The 21,388-nt window shown below is 38.0% G+C and overlaps 3 protein-coding genes across 3 annotated transcripts; 1 reads left to right on the top strand and 2 right to left on the bottom strand.

The window, feature by feature from the left end:
• Positions 1-146: 146 nt before the first annotated feature.
• atp5md (ATP synthase membrane subunit k) lies at positions 147-1,225 on the top strand. Its single transcript, XM_077719726.1, has 4 exons — positions 147-306; positions 717-817; positions 942-1,032; positions 1,121-1,225. Exons 2-3 carry the CDS (start codon positions 731-733, stop codon positions 1,029-1,031), a joined length of 177 nt encoding a protein of 58 aa, XP_077575852.1. The 5' UTR covers positions 147-306; positions 717-730; the 3' UTR covers position 1,032; positions 1,121-1,225.
• Positions 1,226-1,229: 4 nt separating this feature from the next.
• On the bottom strand, positions 1,230-5,873 carry taf5 (TAF5 RNA polymerase II, TATA box binding protein (TBP)-associated factor). Its single transcript, XM_077719725.1, has 11 exons — positions 5,463-5,873; positions 5,073-5,304; positions 4,687-5,002; positions 4,026-4,189; positions 3,812-3,947; positions 3,589-3,709; positions 3,270-3,399; positions 3,032-3,196; positions 2,539-2,716; positions 2,275-2,452; positions 1,230-1,756 (listed from the first exon to the last, which is right to left on the bottom strand). The coding sequence occupies exons 1-11, from the start codon at positions 5,869-5,871 to the stop codon at positions 1,542-1,544; spliced, it is 2,244 nt and encodes a 747-aa protein (XP_077575851.1). The 5' UTR covers positions 5,872-5,873; the 3' UTR covers positions 1,230-1,541.
• Positions 5,874-16,233: 10,360 nt separating this feature from the next.
• Positions 16,234-20,280, bottom strand: inab (internexin neuronal intermediate filament protein, alpha b). The gene is made up of 3 exons (XM_077719239.1): positions 19,207-20,280; positions 18,625-18,749; positions 16,234-18,541 (listed from the first exon to the last, which is right to left on the bottom strand). Exons 1-3 carry the CDS (start codon positions 20,251-20,253, stop codon positions 18,265-18,267), a joined length of 1,449 nt encoding a protein of 482 aa, XP_077575365.1. The 5' UTR covers positions 20,254-20,280; the 3' UTR covers positions 16,234-18,264.
• Between the last annotated feature and the right edge of the window lie 1,108 nt (positions 20,281-21,388).

Raw genomic sequence — 21,388 nt, 5'->3', positions numbered from 1 at the left:
CATGTTAAAAATTTATAATAATGGTAAGTATAGGGTATATTGTATCTCGGACGCTTTTTACTATTTCAAAAACACGCATCACTGGCCATTTATTTTAGACCAAATGGCACTGACACAAGATGGCCAACAAATTGTAAAGACCATGCCTGATGACTTACAGAGAGCACCATGCATCTAGCTATCTAAATATGCGCTATCAAGGAATTTATCGACTGGAGGAGGTGGGACTTCCTTTCAATTCTCGCAATAGGGCCTCCGTTGAAGGGCACGAGATTCGCTTAAGCTAGTATTTTCCAAGGTCTTCAGGTAAGAGTGTCATTTGATTTTGGTGGTATTCTATTTTAAGATGGCATTAATAGTGCATATACTTTCATTTATATTATGCATTGCAAATATTAACTTAGAACAAGTTTATGGCGTGGTAATACATTCACTAGCTAAGTTTTAGCTCATGCTAACAACTGAACACTGACTATCCCAACTCTCCAATGTCAGACTGGATGTTCTATTGATTTGAATAGACATTACTTGCTGGAATTCCGTTTTGTGGCAGAATGGCAGACATTGAATACGTTAATTTCCTGACAAAGAAGTGTTGTCAATAGTGCACCAATGACATTCAAGTCAAAAGGCTAATATATGTTTCGTTCTGAGGTGTGATGTTAATGATGAATGAAGAATGGTATAACTGAGTGATCCTCCCCTCCATCTAATAGACTCACAAACCATCATGGGAGGTCATGACGCAGGATCCCAGCACCAATTTACTGGGTTTGCCAAGTATTTCAATTCGTACACCATGGTCGGCAGGAGAAATGTAAGTTAAGGTTACTTGCTCTCCATATCCAAATAATAATTTAATTTGACTCATAGTTAGTAATGGATTGGATGGCTATTATTTTTACTCACATTAAATAAAATATATGGACCTCTTCTCGCAGTGTGTTTTGGCCACATATGCCAGCATAGCAGCAATTGCCCTTTTCTTCAAATTAAAACCCAAGAAACAAGCTGCTGTCACTGAAAAGTAATGTAAGTATACTTTTCCTTTCAGAAAATGGAATTGTGCAAAAATACTATTTTGTATCATTGAACTGTATGATGTTTGTCTCATTTGCAGATGTACAATTTGATTTCTACTTGCTGGTAGTGAAGGAAGCAGGATGTGATTGGAATAAACTGTTTGTTTTCCTTTGTAAACAATAAAGATGAATTATGCCCAAAACATGAAAAAAACTGTTTTATTTACATGTTTAATTATAAAATCACTATAATACAAATGTTGGAGCTTCGTGTAAAGCTTTACTTGTAATTACATATAACATTATTTTCCATTACAAAGGTACCAATGTAGGACACAAACTCATTGGCTGCCATTTTCAGCCACTGTCAATGGTAGCCAATAAGTGAATTTTGGTCACAACAGTTGAATCTAAGAATGGAAAAAATATTACATACATTATCATTACAGCTGTTCACATTGTCCAAAATATCAGTCACTTGTTATTTTTTTTATTTTAATCTCACCCCAATGAAAGGTTTTATGGATTGTAAGCCCCTGCTGCCAATAGTAGATTTCTGCGGGTGAAGTGAAGGTGTAGGACTGGAGAGGATTTAGTTGTGTAGCAACCAAGTAAAAGTTCCTGCGAGTTATCTTGTAAATGAATATGTCCTGTAGTTGCGGTGAAATCATCTGTCTCCAAATCATCGAATGCTTTCGTGGCATCCCATAAACGAACTGTGTTATCCATAGAACCTGAAAGACAAGACACTTGAAGAGGTAAGTGTTTATTGTTTAGCTACACTGTGTATACAGTAATCCCTCAACTATCACAAATTAACTAAAAGTGAAAATCCACGCTGAAACTCAAAAAAAAGTCGCTTGCTACTAAGACTCAGCAATGAATTAAAAAAATAAATATATATATTTTTAATAGGGGTGACCCTATTTTGCTATTTTTCAATTATCGCGGTCATGCCTGGTCTACATTAACCGCAATATTTGAGAGATTGCTGTATGAATACCACTTGTATTAAGTACAAAAAAACGAGTCAATCCTGAAAAGAGCTTAACAGCCACACTGCACAAATGACATGCCATTTTACCCAATTACTTTGAATATGTTGTTTTTTTAAGGCCTTTTGGGAGCAGGCTCAAACTGGGTTTTACAAGTTGGCTTTGAACCAACTCCATGAAAGCTATCCAGGTGTTCATTACAAAACAACATTTTCATTAACAAGTGGAGTGGGTTACAAGGTCTACAAATCACTCACCAGAAGCCAGAATTTCACCATCTCTGCTGAACTTCAGAGAGTAGACTGTGTCTGTATGGCCTTTGAGCTCCCCAATCATTAGTCCGTGACCAATGTCCCAAAGAAGAACTCTGCCATCAGTTGCACCGGAAGCCAAAAACTTCCCATTGGGAGAGAATGACAGAGCATGGATAGGACCCTGGAAGAGACAGTACAAAGTGTTCAGACTTTCTTCCGGCCCTTTGTTGGAGTTGTGAACAATTAACGTGTTTTAATTTTTTTTACCTTGTGTCCAGTGAAGATCCGGACACAATTCCCATTCAGAACATCCCAGAGCCGGATCGTACGGTCAGATGATCCTGTTGCCACGTAGTTAGAGTTTGGGTGGAAGCGGGTGCAAGTGATGTCTGCCAGATGGCCGGCAAACATGCGCAAAGGCTGATAGTGGTCTGTAACCCATACACTGAAGGAGAGAGATAGTTGATAAGAAGACAGTGAAAACTTTTATGGGGAAACTTCTGTGTATCTGACATGGTGATTGCCTTCAACTAAGGTTATTTACCCTTATAAAAATAAAAATGTAAGGCAGGATGCCGAATAATGATAGAGCAAAGTATAATTTTACTCTGGATGGCGTATGATTTTCAAGTGTCGAGTGGGTTTATACTACCATGTTAAACATTTTTCTAAGCACATAACAGGTGGGTCTGTGATACACAACAGTCTTGAAAATTTGTGAAGCAATAAATAAATAGATTTAAAAAATCCCTATTCTTACCGGGCAATTCTGTCATGTCCCCCAGAGACAAAATAGTACCCATGAGGAGAAAACTGGGTGTCCCACACTGGGTAGTTATGACCTTTGTAACCCACCAGACAGGTAAAGGTTTGGAGACTCCACAGCCTCACGGTGCCATCTTCAGAGCTTGACAGCAAATAGTTCCTACAAATGCATGTCATTTGTTAGTATATTCCTCGCATACATGTAGTGAAGCAGTAAAGTGCAGTTTAATTACCTGTCTGGACTAAAGCTGATACCATAAACAGGACCGCTGTGCCCGTACAGGATCTTGGATTCACTGGCTGTCTTTTCATCCATGATTCTCTCCAGCACATCATCTGACTCTTTATCAATCAGATTTAAGTCTTTGGGAAAAAGAAGGACCAAATTAGGTGTAGGGCACAAAATATTGGTTGACTGGTTACATCATGAAAAGTATGGAATAATGTCCCCCAGCCCCAAAATCGCCATTAGGACCCAGAAGATTGTAGTTATTTATGAAATGTTCTGCTTTTGTTGATTGCACTGGTGTTTCACTCAGGATTGGTATTTACCTGCTGCTGACTTGACTTTGCGTAGCTTTTTTGGCGTGACGCTCCACACTCTAACAGATGAGTCAGCGAAGCCGCCTGCAATCAAACTGGAGTCATCTGTGAAGTCCACAGCAGTTAAACCCTACGCGCACAAGGGAAACATGAAGAAAAATCACAATACAATAATTCAGTTCACATGTACACCACTTAAACACCAATGGAAAAAGTGAGTATGGGTTCAGACCTGGTATGCATTGAGAAAAGAGTAGAAGCAAATGGACGGGAGGTTATCTGGTCCCAGACGGATCCTCTTGGTGGCCTCTTTCATGTACATGATCTTGTCGAGTTTGTCGGAGTCTTTTAGTTCCGTAAGAGGTATCCTGATAAACACAGCAGTTTTTAGGATAGTTAGACTTCAATTCCAAAATTGTTTTAAATGAAAAAAATGTCATTTTGACCTTGTTTGTGATGGTGCATTGGGATCCTGCTTCTTGCTCTTTGAGCCCATGCTATCCTTTTTGGGTTTCTTCTTCTTGGGTTTACCTTCCTCATTTTCTGCTTCCTCATCCTCATCATCAAGTGGCAGTTCTATTTCAGGTTCTTTAAGCAATCCATAATAGACCTAGGAGGCAAATAAAAGTGACACCTGTGAATTTACAGACTGGTACAAAAGCTCCGTTCATTTTTAAGAGTTTTTTTCCTGCTGTAAGCATAGATGTCAATGCGGATTTTAATTAATCTTCTTTGTAAATGTAGTGAGGTTTTTTTTTAAGTATAGGGTTTGTAGTGTAAGGCTCTCTTTATTTGATGCTGCCTACCAAGGATGCACAATTGATAATTTGGTTACCTAATCAATAGATTTGTAATCAACCAAATGTTATGTGCCACAAATCTCTATGCAAATAGTCTATATTTTTCTAACACACAAAAAGATGCAGTTTACAATCAGATTAGGCATATATATGGATTTTTTTCTTAAACTATATCAAATTTGACCGTTGCAGCTTTAGTCAGCTGCACTTTAAAGTGCTGAAATTGTTAGTTGTCTTTTTTGTTTGTTGATTATTAGGCCATATCGACGAGCCCTAATAAGGAGTGCATGTTCCACAGCAAACTAACCTTTGCCTTATTGGCTTCTCTTTTGCCCTCTCCAGCCAAACTACCAGACATGGCATCGATCTGGCTCTTGCTACGTGGCATGCCATCAAATATGTCGATGTAAAGGTGCTCCTGGATAATGTTCCAGATCTGGTTGTTCTGACGCTCTTGTAAGTGCCTTTTGAGCAATTGATATGAATCACGGGAGATGCGCAGGACAAACTTGCTGGTACGGAAGTCCAGCAGAGTCTCATTGCCTCTCATGTGCTCCTTTTTGGTCAAACCTGACAATATTTGAAGGTCATCCCTGTAATAACACTCTTGATCCCCGCTGAATCTGAGAAGTAGAATGATACTAGTAAAATTGCAAGCAAGCAGACAAAGACAATGTTTTCAAGGAAACTCACTTTTGAAAAAATGCCTTGGCCACATTCTCATGGTTGTTGTATACCAGTTCCAGGTACATGTGTACAAACAGTGGATAGAAAACTTGGGACAGTTCTGCTCTGTGACAGTCCAAAACTGTTTCTATAAACTTTTTTAAGCCACTATAATAAACCTCATAGAGTGCTGGGTCTCCCTGCTGGCTATAAGCAGACAATACCACACTCACATCTGGCTGGTCTTCTGCAGGAGGAACTGAAAGGCAAGTTAGCGTATTAATGTCAATATGCTGTAATTGTACATTCACCGGACTAATATGAGGATGTGTTTTCCCATAGAAACTTGGATGCAATTATTTGAGAGAGGATAATCATTTAGTCCAGCAACCATCTCTGTACTAATTTCTATTGTACCTTTGACTGGCGCCTGGGCTCCAGTGGAGGATGTCACTCGGCTCAGAAGAGCGTTAGTTTCCACACCACTTCCTTCCACAGTCCCAGTTGGACCTACAGATCCCGAGGAAGCATCACCGGGCTTCAAGTCGAACAATTCCAGGGGTAATCCAGCTTCACGTCGCAAAATGTCGACAGACTCAGACAGTTGGTTTTTTTCAAGGAATTGCAGAATTGCCAGCAACGTCTGCTTCTCCTCTAGCCCCCCTGCCACCGGTTTACTACTTTCAACAGTAGATCCGGGCCCGGACGACGTAGAAAGTGCCTTCCCGTCATTAGTATTGTTGTTTACCACGGCTTCAAAAGGTGGTTCTGTTTTAATATCCTTCATTTCAACGTCGTCGACCATACCGCCTTGCACGGCCGCCATTTTAAAAATGAACTGCGCATGCGCGATTTTACAGAAAAGCTAGGTTTCGTGGCCATCTGATTGGTTACTGACGTTTGGGCAAAGTCGCAGCCACAATACAAAAAGAAAAGAAAAATACTGCTAAATTTCATTTTTGTTTCATTTTTCTAAACCGCTTTATCCTCACTAGGGTCTATCTCAGCTGCCTCCAGGCACAAGCCGGCGGACAGGTTGAATTGGTGGCCACCCAATCACAGGGCACAAGGAGACAAACTTCACCTCACACTCATACCCTGGGGCAATTTAGAGCCTACCATGCATGTCTATGTAATGTGGGAGTAAACCGAAGTACCTGGAGAAAACCCACGCAGGCCCAGAGAGAACATGCAAACCTTACACAGGTGAACTGACCCAGATTTGAACCCTGTACCTCCACGGTGAGGCTGACGCGCTAACCATTCATCAGCCGGGCCCCCCAGCAATAAAAATATTTTAAAAATTAAATTAGAATTCAAAATCCAAACACTGATTTTAAAACGATTAATTCAAAAGATATATTTAAAGAAATGACTTATCAATTGCTCATTTATCACTTCAAGCAAAAGGCAGATTGCACCCTAGACTGGTCGCCAGTCAGCCAAGAAAGAGACAAATGACCATACACACTCACAATTATAACAATAGGGAATCGAGCCTGAGGCCGCCCGCACCGCAGTCAGGCGATTTTACATCTACACCACGACGTGGCTCTAGACAGATTTGAAGTTGAATTAGGCGTATGGTACCGTTTTCTACCAGGTGAGGGCAGTTAATCCACACATAAACCCTGCCCTCTCCCAGAGCTCTAACACAATGACCTTCCTTAGTAACATGTCAAACATCTTCCAGTAAAGAAAAAAAAAATGCTGTCATCCACTTCAAAAAAAGATATTTCCCAGGTGAGAATCAGCCAAGTCATCATGTTTATTCACAAAACACTGTTCTTTATCATCCTGTCCGGTTGACACATCAATGATATTGTGGTATTTTTATAATGCAATTTGTAACTCTTATCAATTTAGTACAGCATCAGATTTATTTTAACACTGGGCTTATTTTGCTGTATGAAATTCTATTATCTTGGGTAAGACACTTAATGGGATTTGATTTGGGCACTTCAGATTCTAATATAATTGTTATCCTTGGTTATGTCTGTTTTAGGACAATATACTCAATAAAATGTTGACACTGCATGCTGTGGGCCAAAAAAAATATTTGTCAGAAAAACTGCAGGGTGTTGTATAATTTTGTCGTGGGGTTCTCATGTGCATGGAGATGGGGAGGGATGGGGGTTGTTCGCTATGTGGGAGAACATTAACATCAGCAATTCAGGGCGTGGTCAGATCTGGCATACCCTTTTTTTAGTGTTCATTTATTTTTTCTCTTCTAATACTAGAGTTGCATATAATGCTGTACATTTATTTTTAGATAAATATATTAAAAATAAATAAATATATATAATTAATAAATACAACTTGGATTTTTCTTTTGATTGTGAAAATCCAGCATTCTGGATTGTGACCAAGTAAAAACATTTATATATGGAACATTAATTAATCATTCGATGAAAATGTATGTAAAATGTCTCATGTTTTCTTTATGAAAATAATAAAATGTGTGAGGGAGGATGTGAGAGACACATGTTCACCCTGCCCCTTCACACCTCACTGATGACTTCACTGCACATGCTTATTCTTTCTTTCTCTTCCAGAAGGGTGCAGGGTGTGGTTTCGCCCAACACACAAAGCTTTACTTAAAACATAGAGAACTGCCACTGTTCTCTCTCAGATCTATAGTATAATGTTTAATTCCATATAATTTAGTCATCCAAAATAAAATATATAGGTTCAGGCAACACGCATTGAATCAAATTTGAACCATTTGTAGCTATCTCATGTCTTTGAGTTTTAAAATATTTTCACTTATATTAAGTAGAAATGGACAGAAATGTAAGTAAAGATGCAAATACTTATAGGAGCATTGGGTAGGGCGTGGCACACCGTCTTTTTTTTCTATTCTATTTTGAAGCTGTGAGTAGTGGCTCAGCATGCGTTTGCCGCATGACGGTCACTGGGGATCAATTCACAATTTATACACAATCGTTTCATATTCATTTTTCATTTGTGTACGGTTTTGCAATTTGCATTTAATTGTCTATTACATTTTTCATGGCACTCGTTGTCAATCTCCATCCAAAATCTCTCCCACTCAATCTAGATGATGACTATCAAACTCGGGTTTCTCGCTCTCCCTCAGAATAATTTTCTATGTGTGAATTATGTTTATTGTTAATATTTTAATGGTGTTAGAAGCATGGTGGGAAGAAACACTCAGAAATGCTTACATGCAGAATAAGGTGATAACTCAGAAAATACTACGGCTATATGTTTTTGAAACGTAAATGGTTAGGCATAGCAGCAGAAGTCCCCTTCAGTGGTGCAGGTGTAAATAATTCATAAGGTGTGACTCTCTGAGGATGTTGAAATTGCTCAAGTAGAAGAAAAGGGGAAGGAAAAGATGACGTAACAAATACAGCAAAAGGAGTATCGTGTGGAGAGGCTGCATAGTGGGTGGGATTCAGAGGATGCAAAGGGTGGGGCAGCAGGAGGTGGGCAATGCCATGTTGAATGTAGCCTCACACATCAGGAGAAGAGGAAATTCTAAAAGTAGAGGTATAAAAAGAGCAATTTAGCAAGGTTTCAACCTCCAAATTGATTTCTTTTCTGAAGAGTTTGTTTGTAATCACTGCCTATTTTATCAGTTTCTTCACAAGAAATAGTAAAGGAGCATTTGTGCTTCAGCATATGCGTGTTCATGAAGCAATCTTGGAGCATATTGTGCATCCAAGCATGATAATGGACGTGAAGTCAGGGCAGTGACTGGCAAAGGGCTGTTCTCTTTGGGTGAGGAAATATAAGGGGGTTTGCATTATTCAATTCTGACCTAACTGAAGAAGTGGATCCTGCACGAACATTGTTGAATCTGTTGCCTTTATGGATAGCAACCTAGCGCATTGCCTTACATCTCATCTCTCATATCATTTTCTGAATCGCTTTATCCTCATTAGGGTTGCGGGGGGTGCTGGAGCCAGTCCAAGGTGTCTCTGGGCCAGAGGCAGGGCTCACCCAGAGTCGGTGGCCAGCCAATCGCAGGGCTCACCCTGAGTCGGTGGCCAGCCAATTGCAGGGCACAAGGAGACGGACAACCATGCACACTCACACCCAGACCTAGGGGCAATTTAGTGTGTCCAATCAGTCTACATGCATGTTTTTGGAATGTGGGAGGAAACTGGAGTAACTGAAGCAAACATTTGAAAGACGGCTACAATGTCATTTTACAAGGACGCTAAGTGAGTGGTAATCACTATGAATTAAAAAAAAAAAGAACTTACATTATGAGGGCCGTGAAGCTGGCATGACGACTGGACGTCAACACTGCTCAGAAGATAATGCTGATGTGCGAGCATTTTGGACACAAATATTTTGTCACATTGTTTCTATTTTTTTTCAACTGTTCCCATCAAAGCCATTATTATTTTTTCAAAGTTAATATATGAAACCATTTTGCTCAAGGTCGTTCAGTGGTGCACTGGGTATTCCAGGGGAGATCAATAACACATTTTTGTTGCTTTCAGGGCGGAGTCTCTATTGTGTTAACCTAGAGGACACCCTGAAGGACATTCAGGATAATTAACTGATTGATAAAGATTAGTATGAATAAAACCCCAAATTCAATCCGGACTGTGCTGTGGACTTTTAATCTTTGAACACTTTACATTAGAAGTTATTGGTTCATTTTAGTTGGAAAGGAATACAATGGATGTAAGACTTATTATGCTGCCAGTTGAGACAACAGCTAAAATGTTAGTTTAAAAACAGGATTGGACTCTAATATTTTTTTAATTTCATGCTAAAACGAAGGCTCTAATTATTAGAATCTAATGTATAAGAATTGAAAAACAAGTGGAGAGTATTTTCCTTTGTTCCAACCATTTCTTGTCACCAGAGGGAGGGGCAGGTGTTGGGCAGCCTGATGGGAAGGTCCTCAGGGAGCGACTCCTCTGGTAGACAGACGTGTGGTTGCACATGCATTAACCAATAAGATGCAAAGAGGAAATTTCACGCTTAGACAGCCAAAGCATCCTAACTTTTAAGACCAGACTGTTTGTTGACGAGAAATAAATATCTGAAATGGTGACTATATATATATATATATATATATATATATATATATATATATATATATATATATATATATATATATATATATATATATATATATATATATATATATATATATATATATATATATATATATATATATATATATATATATATATATATATATATATATATATATATATATATATATATATATATATATATATTAAATACAAAAATTTGTTTACTTTGTTTTTTCAATTCTTACCGAAATAGCCTGTTGTTGTTGTTTTTTTGGAATAGTGTTACATAACTGTAATGCAAGATACTGAGAACTTTTCAAAATTCCAGACTTGATAAGATATGCAATGAGCAAAATACTTTTATAAAACAGTGCAGACGGTCAACCATTCGTGCTCACACTCATACCTAGGGGCATTTTAGAGGGTCCAACCAGCCTACCAAGCATACATGAACCCTCAACTGCGGAACTGTAAAGATGACGCGTTAACCACCTGCCCACCAGGCCACATCATCATCATTGATGTAGTATTTAATGGTTGTGGCAGATTTTTCCTTTTTTTGCAGCTCTTACTTTGGATCTCATTATTGTGTCAAAATGTTGTGACTTATCTGTGTAAATAAATTGGTAATATAAAACCTTCCTATCTGCCGGGCTGACTATACAAGCTTTTAGAGTGCTTATTCATTAATAGCTGATCTGGGCCCATTGATCTTACTAAGCGCTGTTATGTGGTGTTCACTTGCAACCAAATACTTCAAAAGCTTGCTCACACTCCTACCATGATTATGGTTGGTAAATATTTTAGCAGATGGCCATTCAGAAGGTTGACCAAATAATCTTGTTCTTGCATTACTATCCCAAGGGCCAAAAGTCAGTTTTAATTATAGTCTTGTCAAGATAATGGAAAGCTTGGTAGTTTGTAGTCGGTCAATAGCTGTTTATGTGTGTACAGTGACACATTATGTCAGGCTTTGGGCACACTGCCAAAAGGTGGAGACACACTGCAGTCCAGAGATGGAAGATAAGGGATGGAAAGGGGAAGGGCAGATACACATGCTGTCGTCCTGGTGATGAGAAGCTATTGAAGAGATCTACAAATACCGTGCAGAAAAGCAGGAGGGAATAAACATATCAAGAATATCTCAATTATCTGATCGCCTAATCTGCAAACATATGTTAATGAAAGATTTGTATATTTAAGTTATTCAATAAAAGACAGGATTTTATGTATTTATCAAAATTTAATGGATTTTGTGTCACTGTCTATATATACATGGCCATCATATCTAAAGATTGGGAAAAGAGAAGACAAAATGGGGGTCCGTTTTGTAGCCATAATTATAACAGTTTCTACATTTCTTGCCTTAAGGGATCCCATGGAAATTCATTGGCAAGCGATTATTTGTGGTAACTTGTATCACTATTGCAAAAAAAGAAAAGAAAAAATGTTATACCACAAAAAAGACTGTCATTTCTTTGTCTTTGTCACAAATACAGAGGAACAGCTGGGCATTACGCCCATAATAAATTGTTGCAATTAGTAGATCCACCTTTGTCTGAAGGGGTTTCCACTCAGTTGCCCACAGTACTGAAAAGCCCTCAATCAATCATGACAAATGATTAATGAAAGCAGACAAAATATGGACAACTGTGTTTACATTCAGTCCTTCCCTAAAACACATTTGACAATCCCAGTTTCTCTTTCAGGGGAATGCATGTGTTTTACTATTGCACCGAATGAATGATTTCTTACAATTACTCTGCAGTCACCCATGACAAGCAGGTTAGGTTAAATGACTCACTTTTAAAGATGTGGATCAGCGGCAGCAGCAGCCCATCACTAATGATTGCTTCAAGCTCTAAGGACAAAATAGATGCTGACAACTATTTGTAAAATTAAGATAACACTCAGGTGGCCCGCTGGCGCGAATGGTTAGCATATTGGTCTCACAGCTCTGCAGTCCTGGGTTCAAATCCAGATTGGTCCACCTGTGTGGAGTTTGCATGTTCTCCCTAAGCCTGTGTGGGTTTCCTCTGGGTTCTCAGATTTTCTCCCACATTGCAAAAACATGCTTGGTAGGCTGATTGGAGACAATATGACAGTTGTATATTGTGTATTTATATATATATATATATATATATATATATATATATATATATATATATATATATATATATATATATATATATATATATATATATATATATATATATATATATATATATATATATATATATATATATATATATATATATATATATATATATATATATATATATATATATATATATATATATATATATATATATATATATATAAATACACAATATACAACTGTCATATTGTCTCCAATCAGCCTACCAAGCATGTTTATATATATATATATATATATATATATATATATATATATATATATATATATATATATATATATATATATATATTTTTTTTTTTTTTTTCGTGTTTTACATCTTTTTTTAAATTACATTTAATATTTCTTAATATATTCCTTTTTATGTTACTTTGTACTTTATACTTTTAGCTTAAATGATAAGTGATGAGTATGTTAATACTTTAGTCCTTTTGTTCATTTCATGTTTCATATGTACTGTTAACGGATGTAGTTTTTTATATGTATCGTATCTTGTGCTGACCCGGTCCATCTGTCAAATTTTTAAAGTCAATGTGGCCCCCAGGCCAAAAAGTTTGCCTGCCCCTACTCTAGCATATGGTCTGCTGACAACTTAAACAACCAAAGACGTCAAAACCAAAGGTTAACACAACGGTCGAAGGCCTCATTAGTAGTCTTGACACCAATTACTTGTTAATCACTTTGTGGAATGAATACATCCAAATTTGTAATTAGGCTCTTGTATTGTTTTTTGTTTTGTTTTTTAGGTGCCTGTGTTGCTGTGTTGTCCACATAAAGGAAGGAGGGATGAAAGTGTAAGAGGAAGATGCATTACTAACACCTCCCCCACCTGCAATCCATGCTCCCCGTCCCAGCTGCCCACTGCATGTGTGGCTGTTTGAAGTCTATATAATGTGTGGAGGTTTGTCAATAAAACAGCCCCTGGGGATATTTCATCTTTATTCACCAATTTGGATTGCATTAGCACTTTGTATGATATTTGGACCTGCATTCTCTGCTTTTGCCCCTTATTTAAAATTAATGGTTTGGGGTATAATTAATCTGACTCATTTGTAGTGCTCTTCTGGGTTCATCTCCCCTGAAAATCAGCTTCTATCAGCCAAAGAAAAATTCTCCTATGGTCTCCCAATGACCAGTGGCAAATGGGAATTGTTTTGTTTTTGGATTTTTTTCTTTCATTGCTCTATCCACACTGACTGAGTAACTGTCAAATGTTATCAAGAAATTCTAACTTTATAGATTTTACATTGCTTTATGAATTGTTTTCATTATATTTTACCTGCAGCAGCATTATTAATGAGAGGCGACGGCTCACTCTGACCTCACCTAGTTTCCCATCTGTCCAGAAACACAGGAAATTAGTGATCAAGGTGATGTAGTATTGTTTCACAAAAGGGCTAATAATAAAATCTCTGATTATAATGCAAGAAGCTAATTTAGAGAAGGAGCTGGGACAGTGATTAAGTCTTTCAATATTCATTCATTCATTCACCTTTCATACCGCACATCTTTGTAAGGGCTGCAGGGATTGCTGTAGCGTGTCCAGCTGACTTTGGGAGAAAGGTAGACAACACCCTAAACTGGTCGCCAGTCAGACGTAAGGCACGCAAAGGGACAGACAACCATTCACACTCACAATCATACCGCCACCAGCGAACCCGCGCCTGCCCCCACTGAAACCAAGCAAGTGAATGCAGACACCATGAGGTGGCTGTCTTTCAATATTTCAGGAGCGAATATTCTTTTTTTAGTTTGAGATATTTTTTCAGTTTTGAAATGCTGTGTCATAGTCTGCAGCACAAAGTGAAAGTCCTGGAATAGCTCAGCTTCTCTATTATGTATAAAGTAGCAGCAATAGCAGCAGCAATAGCAGCAGCATCAAATCGGCCGGGTGAATGATGCTTGTGTTTCCAACAGCTTAATCCACCAGTCTAAAAATGTTTTTTCCCTTTATGTGTAGTGATTTTGAAACTCAAAATGAATAGTGTATCTGTATATTTCTCACTGGAACGATTTATGTTCCAATCGCTTGTTCATAAGTTGAAAGTGTTCATAAGATGAAATTGTTCAAATTGAAGTTGATTCAGTGCTATTTTTTGTATTATAATTTATGTTTAAGGAGCCACACTCAGGAAGTCCACAAATAAATTGGAACAAATGGAGGCACTGTTTCAGAACTGTCTTATTTCCGCGTCATGAAAACATTTCAATGTATTTTGCAACAAAATGCTTTCTAGATTGTTTTATAACTCCAAATAAATTCCATACAAATATATCCAGTACATAGGGAAGCTCTTTTCAAAATCTGGAGACAGAGTAAGAAAATCGTTTCTTCCAGTCACCCTGCTTGCATGGCTTTGCTATTATTAGACCAATAAAAAAAGGAACTTGATGATTTCATTAACGAGTCAGATCACAGGGTCTGCCTCAAAATGATGTAGCGCTTTCTAGCAGGAAAGGAAAAGGATATAATTTTATCTTTCATCTTTTTATTTTCTATTATTAGGATGAATATTTACTAGATATCCAATGTACTTCTAAACAGTTTGTGTTAATACAGCAAGCCTTACTTCAGACCTCCCCATCTACCCAAGACATCATTCCCTAAGGCTTCCGTAGCAAAGTGATGCCGGCAACAGATTCCAAGGCAACCGCAGCCAATTAACACTTTCTTTACTGGCAGGAATACAAAGCTTAAAACAATGGGATTTCATTAAAATGATAATGACTTATAACAATACTGCATTGAATCAGTTCACCACTATACAAAAAAGTTTGATATGTATTTTTTTTGTCTTACAAATGCTCATTACTAGAACGTGTATATATATATATATATATATATATATATATATATATATATATATATATATATATATATATATATATATATATATATATATATATATATATATATATATATATATATATATATATATATATATATATATATATATATATATATATATATATATATATATATATATATATATATATATATATATATATATATATATATATATATATATATATATATATATATATATATATATATATATATATATATATATATATATATATATATATATATATATATATATATATATATATATATATATATATATATATATATATATATATATATATATATATATATATATATATATATATATATATATATATATATATAATGGTTCAACTCCAATGTACAATGTACACTGACTGCAGTGGAATTAAAGGCCGCCAACATTCTCTCTCAGCAACTATGAATCTCCAATTATTCCCAATTCTAATTCCAATTTTATATGAGATTGCATTTTTTACAAGACCACTGCTTCATATTGTCGGGTATTTTAATACTCTTGCGTGTATTCTGTGTTTATGATGAAGATATTGAGTAGATGAGATTTGAAAAGTATATGTGTACTTCTTACTTGAAGGAAAATTAGAAAGAGCTCTTTTACAGCAGAGGTTTTATGGGGACATTTCAGAGGCCTTTGTAAAACGGCTGGGAGCATTGCAGAGGTATAAATCTTTGAAGAGCCGCACCCTGCATTGCACATGCACCACAAGGCTATCAAGGCTGTCCGACCCAATAGACGAGCAAAACCAGGGAAGGGTCTGTGATGCTCAAGGTCTAGAGCGTTGTATTTCAGCAGGATGAGAAGAGGTTGAGGGGTTTGTGTTAATAACGACCTCACACAGTATTGCGGGAGATCATCCATCATCTCACACTTTGCCTCATGAAAGAAAAGGTATTTACTCAAAAGAAGACAGCTCATATCTCTACTGGTTTAAAAACAAGACTTTTTTGAGCAGATAAGGACAAGTACACAGGACAAAATGAGTTGATTGCACATTTTTACCAATTATTATGTTGATTCCTGCCCCATAACTTTTCAATGTGCAAACATGTTTATATTTAATCCCATGAGTATAATGAACCCTCCAAATTATCAATTTATAACTTACACCCACTCATTCACATAAATACCATACCAAAATCTTGTGGCATGTCAATAATGTCAAAATTTTATTGATATGGTGTCTCACAGCAATACATAGCAAGTTGAAATACTAACCAGGATAACATGGCAACTACATTCAATCCCTAAATTTTAAATGTCACAATTGCTCTAAATAAATGCAAATAATGATCCAATGCCCCACTAAACAAATTCAGCCTCACCATACAAATGGCAAAATACGAAGCTGCTGGTGTTTTAAGGCATTTCATATCCTACAGTATTTATTCTATGGCAAAATATTAATAATTGCAATTGACCTTGTGACATATTGTTAATGTCGTGCCATGACTAGTGCTGCATGTTTCTTATTTTTGGCAGTGTGGTAATGGTTGGATAGTAAGACACCATTATATTCTATTTGGTTTGCAATATGGTTATAAAAGCTTTCGTTGTTCTGGAATGCATCATACAGACATTTTACATGTGCTAGTGATCTTTTTCTTCTGGAAGTCTTTTAGGATAGGCCACTGCATAGCGATACAAATACACACTTACTAGGATACTCACATATTGCTTGTTCTAAAGCCACAGATAAAACAAACCAATCCAGAACATTCTGTCCTACAGCCGTGCATTATCATTTTTTTTTTTCCAAATAGAGGTTTGAGTGCAGCTTGTCAGAGCGGGTTTACAATGGCAAATATCACAAGAACAACATTGCTTTGTTTATGTTGGCAGTAAGCAAGCAAAAAGTGAAGTACTAGAGTCTCGGTCTTACATGTTTCTACTGAGGTCACACTAAACCAGATGCTTAATTCTGTCATTGCCAAAATTGAAAAGATAAAGGACAGATTTGAAACAAATTACAAACTGGTCCTTATGTATTGGCTCTATTTTGAGTGAGGTTGCAAGGTTTAGTCTAAGTGTCCAAGTGAGATGGATTGTATACTTAAAATGGGATTTAATTATCAATGAAGTGTAAGGAATGAAGCTACATTTAAGTGGATTATACATAATCTGCTTTTTGGATTTAAGTGTAAATTACAAAATGCTTTTATGTGTGGAATTCTTTGTTGGAACTTTTTTAGTAAATATATTTTATAGTCTATTAGGTTAGGTCCTTCAATGATGACAAATATTATTGTCAATTAGGACTTTGCTTGATGTTATGCAAATGTGAATTTTTGGAAAGGGAGGCATTAGCCAACCTTAAATGCAATCAATGTGTTTATGAGCAATGGAGCAGATTCCATGCAAGGATGATGTTTACATACACTGTCCATTTTAAAATGGTTAAACATACATTTATTTTTTGCTCATTTAAAGATTACAACTATTACTATTAAATAAGTAGTGTAAGAGAGGGCAGTGTTCCTTTGAGGATGTTCACCCTTAATTGATGTGCCATTATTTATTTGAACATTTGTGCAAGGTGAATTTTTTTAAAACTGATTTTATGTCAGTTATGTAATATCACAAGCCGGTCTTCATTGTGGATCATTAAATGTGTGCTTTCTTTTTTAATTCTATCTTCTAGTATACTGGTGGTATGTTGTATTCAAAGAATTTTCCTTTCACTATGCATCATGGTCGAGTGCATATTTTTCTTAAAGTTGTGCTGTAGTATTTATACACTTATGACGTACTATGTACATCTGTGTGATGCACAAGTGAGAAAGCAGAAAGCAGTACAGTACTTATATATTATGTGCTGCCTAAGAACTTGCTATTCTTGGTAGGTGAATGACAGAATAAACAAAAATAACGTTGAATGGAGTGATTGTTTTTCGTGGATGTAAAATTATTTTCTCTGGGAACGTGTATTATTTAAGGATCCCTATAAAAATAACTAAACCCCTATCACTGAAATTGTACTATAGTACTCCTAAATGTATAAGAAACCTATTAATGCAAGATGTTTATAAGAAGGCAAACTAGCAGTTTAAGTAACTGCGGTGCTGTTAATTCAAGATATGTGGTTTGATTTAGTATGGTGAATTGAAAAGAAATTGTTATGGGAGATGCAAGACATGTAAGGTTTAGAAGTCTAGCAAATTTACACTAGGTTCTTAGATTTTTTGATTAGTAGAGGAATCACTACCGTCTTGCTGCTTCTCTACTTTTTTAGTGGTCACCACTGTCTCCTCATAAATCTCATGGGTGGCCTTGCCCCCAGCCTTGCTCTGTGGGTGACTTTCATCCTTATCTTCCCTCTTGGAGCTCTTGCCAGAGCTGGTGTAGATGCGTGACTGGTAATTGTAGCTCTGCCCACCACCTGAACTTATAGATGGGGTGGGGTAGGCCATTCCAGACCCTATGCGGGTCTCCTCGCCCTCCAGCAGTTTTCTGCAGACAATAACATTAAGAAGAGTTTAACAGATGGTCAGAAATTGTAAGAAAATGGTAGACCATGGTGTGAAGTCTCCCACCGATATGCTGCTATCTCAATATCCAGGGCCATCTTGACATTCAGCAGATCTTGGTACTCCCTCAAGTGACGAGCCATCTCACTTTTAGTAGCCCTCAGGTCATTCTCCAACTCGGCTATGCCGTCCTGTTAAAAAAAAAAGAGATTAACAGGATGTCATTAAATATTGAAATCCTATCTGCAGTGAAAGAAATCTGCAGGTTTGGGGACACGCAAAGGTGGAGCAAGGCTCATCTGTTTTCCAGCAAATCAAAAATAGGTAGTAAGCTTATACCTGATTCGGACCTATTCTGGAACATGCAATTACTTAAAATCTTAATGTGTATCATTTCTTCTGTTCATTTCAAATATAAAAGGATATGAGTACGCTTTTTTTTCGCAAGCTGATGACAGAGGACATAAGGACGTGGGCGTTGTCCCTTGCAGATGCTGAGCTGAGATAGCCCAGGGGAAATTCAGGACCACGGACAGAGCTCATTTTCCACAAAACACACTGCTTCTTATTTTACACATTAAGCAAAATAATTGTACATTTTACTGTCCTAAAATTGACTTATTTTACGTACGACATGTCATTCATTACCTGATAATTTCCGATCTCCACGACGTGCCTGTCTTCCATCTCCCGGAGCTGCTTTTCCAGGGACTCATTAGTGCCTCTCAGGCTCTCAATCTCAATAGTCTTGGACTGCAGCTGCCTCCTAAACTCGTTCATTTCCTCCCTGCTTGCACGAATAGCATCATTGCTACGAGTGGCCTGCTCCGAAAGGTCAGCAAACTTGGTCTTGTACCACTCTTCGGCGGACTGCATGTTCTTGGATGCCATGGACTCGTACTGACCTCGGATCTCCTTGAGGGCAGATGTCAGGTCTGGCTTGGCGACCTCCATCTCCACAGACACTTGAGCTGCCTGAATCATGTCTGTGAGTTCGGCCACCTCTTCATCGTGCACCTTCCTCAGGAAGTTGATTTCATCCAGCAGAGATTCAACCTTCTTTTCCAGGTCCATGCGTACCATGGTGGCATCCTCCACATCTTTCTTGAAAGCCTTGAGAGTAGCCTCTGCCTCCTCTCGAGCACGGAACTCCTCTTCATATTTCCCCCTGAGCTTCTGGAGGTCATCGTCGATACTATCTCTCTCGATAAGTAGCTGGGACTTCTCTCCATTCAGCTCGTCCAGCTGGGATCGCAATTCACGGATCTCCTGTTGGTACAGCTCGGCAAGACGGGACGGTTCTGCCTGTTTTTGACGCAGGGCCACCAGCTCTGTCTCCAACACTTTGTTATGCTGCTCCAAGTTGCGCACTTTCTCGATGAACATGGCAAAGCGGTCATTAAGACCTTGCATTTGCTCCTTTTCATTAGTACGGACAATTTTAAACTCATTGTTGAGGGCGCTACTTTGTGCCAGGTCGAATGTCTCCAGAGGCATGGACGAGTAGGTGCGCCCAGACTTTCGGGTGTAACCCCCCGAGGGCAAAATGTTGCTCCGGGATGCCGAGGAGGATCGGTAGCCACTCCGCGAGGACACGCTCATGGCGGTCCGGGATGGAGAGGACGCATAGCGGGGAGATTCCCCGAACATTCTTCGGTAAGAGGAAGAGGAGAAGACTTCAGGTCCGTAGCTCATCTTGGCGTCAATGGAGTCAGAAGTGTAGAGGGGTGCGTCTCCTATTTATAGGCGGGGGCAGGGCGATCGTTCATGAATACCCATGATTGAGATTACCCTCAAAAGAAAAAGGCCAAATACATAGCTCGTTTTCGCAAATTCACACCAGTTTACATGTCCACGTATTCAACGTCCATGTTTAAATTCAAGATTTTGGTTAAAATTATCAAATCAGTAGAAATTTCAAAGACCCAGTCCCTCATAATAATAATAATAATAATAATAATAATAATAATAATAATAATACAATTTAATAAAAAAATGCACACAGAAGCGATTTTAATATTTTTTCTCACACTTTATTAAAATGAATACATAGTAACTAAATACTTGACACGTTCAAGATAAAAAAAATAGACCTTTGCTGCCCTCTGTTGAAATAAACGAATAGCTACATGGTAATTACTGACGTGCGAAGGGCAATGTAGTATAATAAATATAATGCAAGTCAGGAGCTGTGCTTATTATTTATCTCATCTTATTTACTGAACCGCTTTATCCTCACTAGGGTCGCCGGGGTGCTGGAGCCCATTCCAGCTGACTTCCGACCAGAGGCGAGGGAGACCCTGAATTGTTGGACCTGGATTTGAACCCAGGTCCTCCCCTGCGGCTGACGCTCGAACCACTCATCCACCAGGCCTATATACAATGGCAGTGGCTCCGTTGCCGGTAACCCGTCAAATAGTCGCAGGGGCTATTTAGCCGGTAACCGTCCAAATGACAGTATATCTTATTTATTTATATAGTAAACCCTTACCATCCTTTCATATTTTCACATCTTTTAACAAATAACAGTACACTATCTCAGCATTATATTAATATTGCTCTGATTTGACTTAGAGTTATAGAAAATACAGGGATACTACTTTAATGTAGACTACTATAGGCAAAATCAATCGGGGCGAGAGGGAGGAGAAGAAGAGGAGGGAGAGAGAGTGGCGGCGGTCAGGGGGAGAGAGAGAGCGGCGGCGGTCGGGGGAGAGAGAGCGGCGGCGGTCGGGGGGAGAGAGAGCGGCGGCGGTCGGGGGGAGAGAGAGAGCGGCGGTTGGGGGAGAGAGAGAGAGAGAGAGAGAGAGAGAGAGAGAGAGAGAGAGAG

Source organism: Stigmatopora nigra, chromosome 6 (assembly GCF_051989575.1).
Source record: "Stigmatopora nigra isolate UIUO_SnigA chromosome 6, RoL_Snig_1.1, whole genome shotgun sequence".
Taxonomy (NCBI): Eukaryota; Metazoa; Chordata; class Actinopteri; order Syngnathiformes; family Syngnathidae; genus Stigmatopora; species Stigmatopora nigra.
This window is presented reverse-complemented; position numbering and strand designations above follow the sequence as displayed.

Bases quoted from the DNA above. Each gene is read 5' to 3' on its own strand.
- inab (XM_077719239.1), bottom strand. From the start codon at position 20,253: ATGAGCTACGGACCTGAAGTCTTCTCCTCTTCCTCTTACCGAAGAATG. The intron at 18,750-19,206 runs GTAATGAATGAC...TTTTTTTAACAG, and splicing joins TGGAGATCGGAAATTATCAG to GACGGCATAGCCGAGTTGGA. The intron at 18,542-18,624 runs GTGGGAGACTTC...TATTGTCTGCAG, and splicing joins ATTGAGATAGCAGCATATCG to AAAACTGCTGGAGGGCGAGG.
- atp5md (XM_077719726.1), top strand. From the start codon at position 731: ATGGGAGGTCATGACGCAGGATCCCAGCACCAATTTACTGGGTTTGCC. The intron at 818-941 runs GTAAGTTAAGGT...CTCTTCTCGCAG, and splicing joins CCATGGTCGGCAGGAGAAAT to TGTGTTTTGGCCACATATGC.
- taf5 (XM_077719725.1), bottom strand. From the start codon at position 5,871: ATGGCGGCCGTGCAAGGCGGTATGGTCGACGACGTTGAAATGAAGGAT. The intron at 3,197-3,269 runs GTAATTAAACTG...ATGCATTTGTAG, and splicing joins ATCAGCTTTAGTCCAGACAG to GAACTATTTGCTGTCAAGCT. The intron at 2,717-3,031 runs GTAAGAATAGGG...TCTCTCCTTCAG, and splicing joins GGACATGACAGAATTGCCCG to TGTATGGGTTACAGACCACT.